This window comes from Olea europaea, unplaced genomic scaffold (genome assembly GCF_002742605.1).
Source record: "Olea europaea var. sylvestris unplaced genomic scaffold, O_europaea_v1 scaffold17806, whole genome shotgun sequence".
Taxonomy (NCBI): domain Eukaryota; kingdom Viridiplantae; phylum Streptophyta; class Magnoliopsida; order Lamiales; family Oleaceae; genus Olea; species Olea europaea.
Window position 1 is genome coordinate 1 of NW_019235540.1, and position 2,218 is coordinate 2,218.

Genomic DNA, 2,218 nt, shown 5'->3' on the forward strand with positions numbered 1-2,218 from the left:
ACAAAGCAAGAAAATGGTGAATCAAGAGAGTTTCATCAGGCAGAGAATCACCAAAGCTAGTGAGCAGCTTAAGAAGCAGCATAAGGAGAATAGAGAAAAGGAAATTACTCGGATTATGTACCAGTGTTTGATGGGTGAAGGGCTGCAGAATTTGATGATGCCAGATTTGAATGATCTTGGGTGGTTGCTCAATCAGAACTTGAAAGAGATTAACAAGAGAATTGATGAGCTCGAAAAAACTACTACTCCACCTCCTCCACAGCAGTTTGCACCGCCGCCACCACACATACCAACAGGTAATTTGTATATGCTGGAGCAGAAATCGACGGTGGATTTAACAATGGATGCCATGGAAAGGCTACAATGGTTCACAGATTGGACGAACAATCCCAGTGATCATCAGCAAATGAATTCTTTTGGACATGGAGATGAAATGATGCTGCCATTTTGTGAGAATAATCACAATACAATGTGGTCTAATGCCTTCTTCCTTTGATGATCACCTGGAATTCAAAATATTTCCTTTTCCAAGTCTGATGATGCATTTACACATTTTAAAGTCATAATTCTACGTGTTTTTTTTATCATTAATTTCGAGACTTTTGCTTCTTGTTTTATAAGTTTAATGTGAAAATTTTTTTTATTTCAGATATGATTGAGCGAAATCTCCATTTAACTTGTATATTTTGCTTTTTTCTTGTTAATTTTTCAGCTTTACATTTGTCAAATCATTTTAGAATATATGGTATCCAAAAACTTCAATTTTTTGTAGCACTTGAGTTCCGATGGAGTATGCCACAACCATGTCGAATATTTTAGTGTCCGTGACACTTAGCACTTAGGTCTCTACATAAAATTTCCGTCCAATAAATTGTAAAAACATGAGTCCTTGGTCTTTTGCTATCATTCACTTGGCATTAAATTGGGAAATGGTATTGAACTTTCAAGAATCCAGAGGTACATCAAGACCTATAGTAATTATTCTTATAAGCGACTGGCATACTATTCTCATTTCTACCTATTTGCCAAAACTTTGATTTCCTATAATTTCCATGTAGTTGACTTCTTGATTTTGTCCAATCATTAATAATTTCAATTTTTTTTCTTTAATAATTGATTTATATAAGACTAAGTCACGTAGAATTTTCTCATTAGGGCCAGTTTGATCTAGATACTGAGATCTCTGCATATATGAGATTTTCTTGTAAAATAATATTTATTTTGAAAACTTGAATGGTTCCAAGTAATGAAAAAAGAATTAATATAGTTGATCCTAAATTTATCGGTACAAAATTTGAGCCTACTTTCATATCCATTACAAGATACGATCTTATTCTCAATAATATAGTTAGCTACATGAATAAATTGTCGTTGTAATCAATCTTAAACTATGTTTGATAAGAGTTTAAATATATAAATTATAAACAGATAGAAATTAATAGTGAAAAGTGGATAATAAATTAGAATTTTTTTAAATATATAAATAAAAAATAATTTGATTGATTATAAATAATTTAAAAATATTAGCCATAGAACTTTTTTTTTTTTTTGGAGAATAATTTGACACCTATTATTTGAAAAATTAAAGAGTTTTGAATAGTATTTTGGAGAATGTGTGGTTAAAATGTAAGGAAACTTTATTGATTTGTATGTAGAATATTTTACTATGCGAACTGTGATGGAGAATGATATGGTAACATACAATTTAAATTTATAAAGGTTGTCATACAAGGGCTTATTGAAATTCATTCCCAAAGATAATTGATGTGTGAATTGTGGAACTAAAGATGGGACGTGGTTTTACTTATTTGATGGAATAGCAAGAAAAGTAAAGATGGAACTAAAGATGGGACGTGGTTTTACTTATTTGATGGAATAGCAAGAAAAGTAAAGTGTATATAGTTTATTTTATTTTATATAATGCCCTCCATTAATATGGAAATTTTTAATTTTAAGTTGAAGTTAATAATTAAATTTAACTACACATTCTAAGAGTTCCACACCTTTAAATCACACATTTCATCATTTTTTAATTATAATATGCTAAAAATTTGATTTTAATCTATACTAAACAGGCATCTCTATTTTATTTGGTGTTAAAAGTTTTGATTCTGAATTTATAATATATGGTCAACTTGACTATTGATTGGATTAAAAAATGATGAATTAATGTTTATTACCTTCGTTTCAAGAAGAAACCTATTTTTCGAACAGCCCA

At 29.7% G+C, this 2,218-nt stretch overlaps 1 protein-coding gene across 1 annotated transcript; it reads left to right on the forward strand.

The window, feature by feature from the left end:
• Window positions 1-4: 4 nt before the first annotated feature.
• Window positions 5-496, forward strand: LOC111378182 (agamous-like MADS-box protein AGL36; the record flags this gene model as incomplete). The annotated part of the gene is made up of 1 exon (XM_023001348.1): window positions 5-496. A coding segment is annotated over one exon (492 nt), but the record flags the coding sequence as incomplete, so codon positions are not given.
• Between the last annotated feature and the right edge of the window lie 1,722 nt (window positions 497-2,218).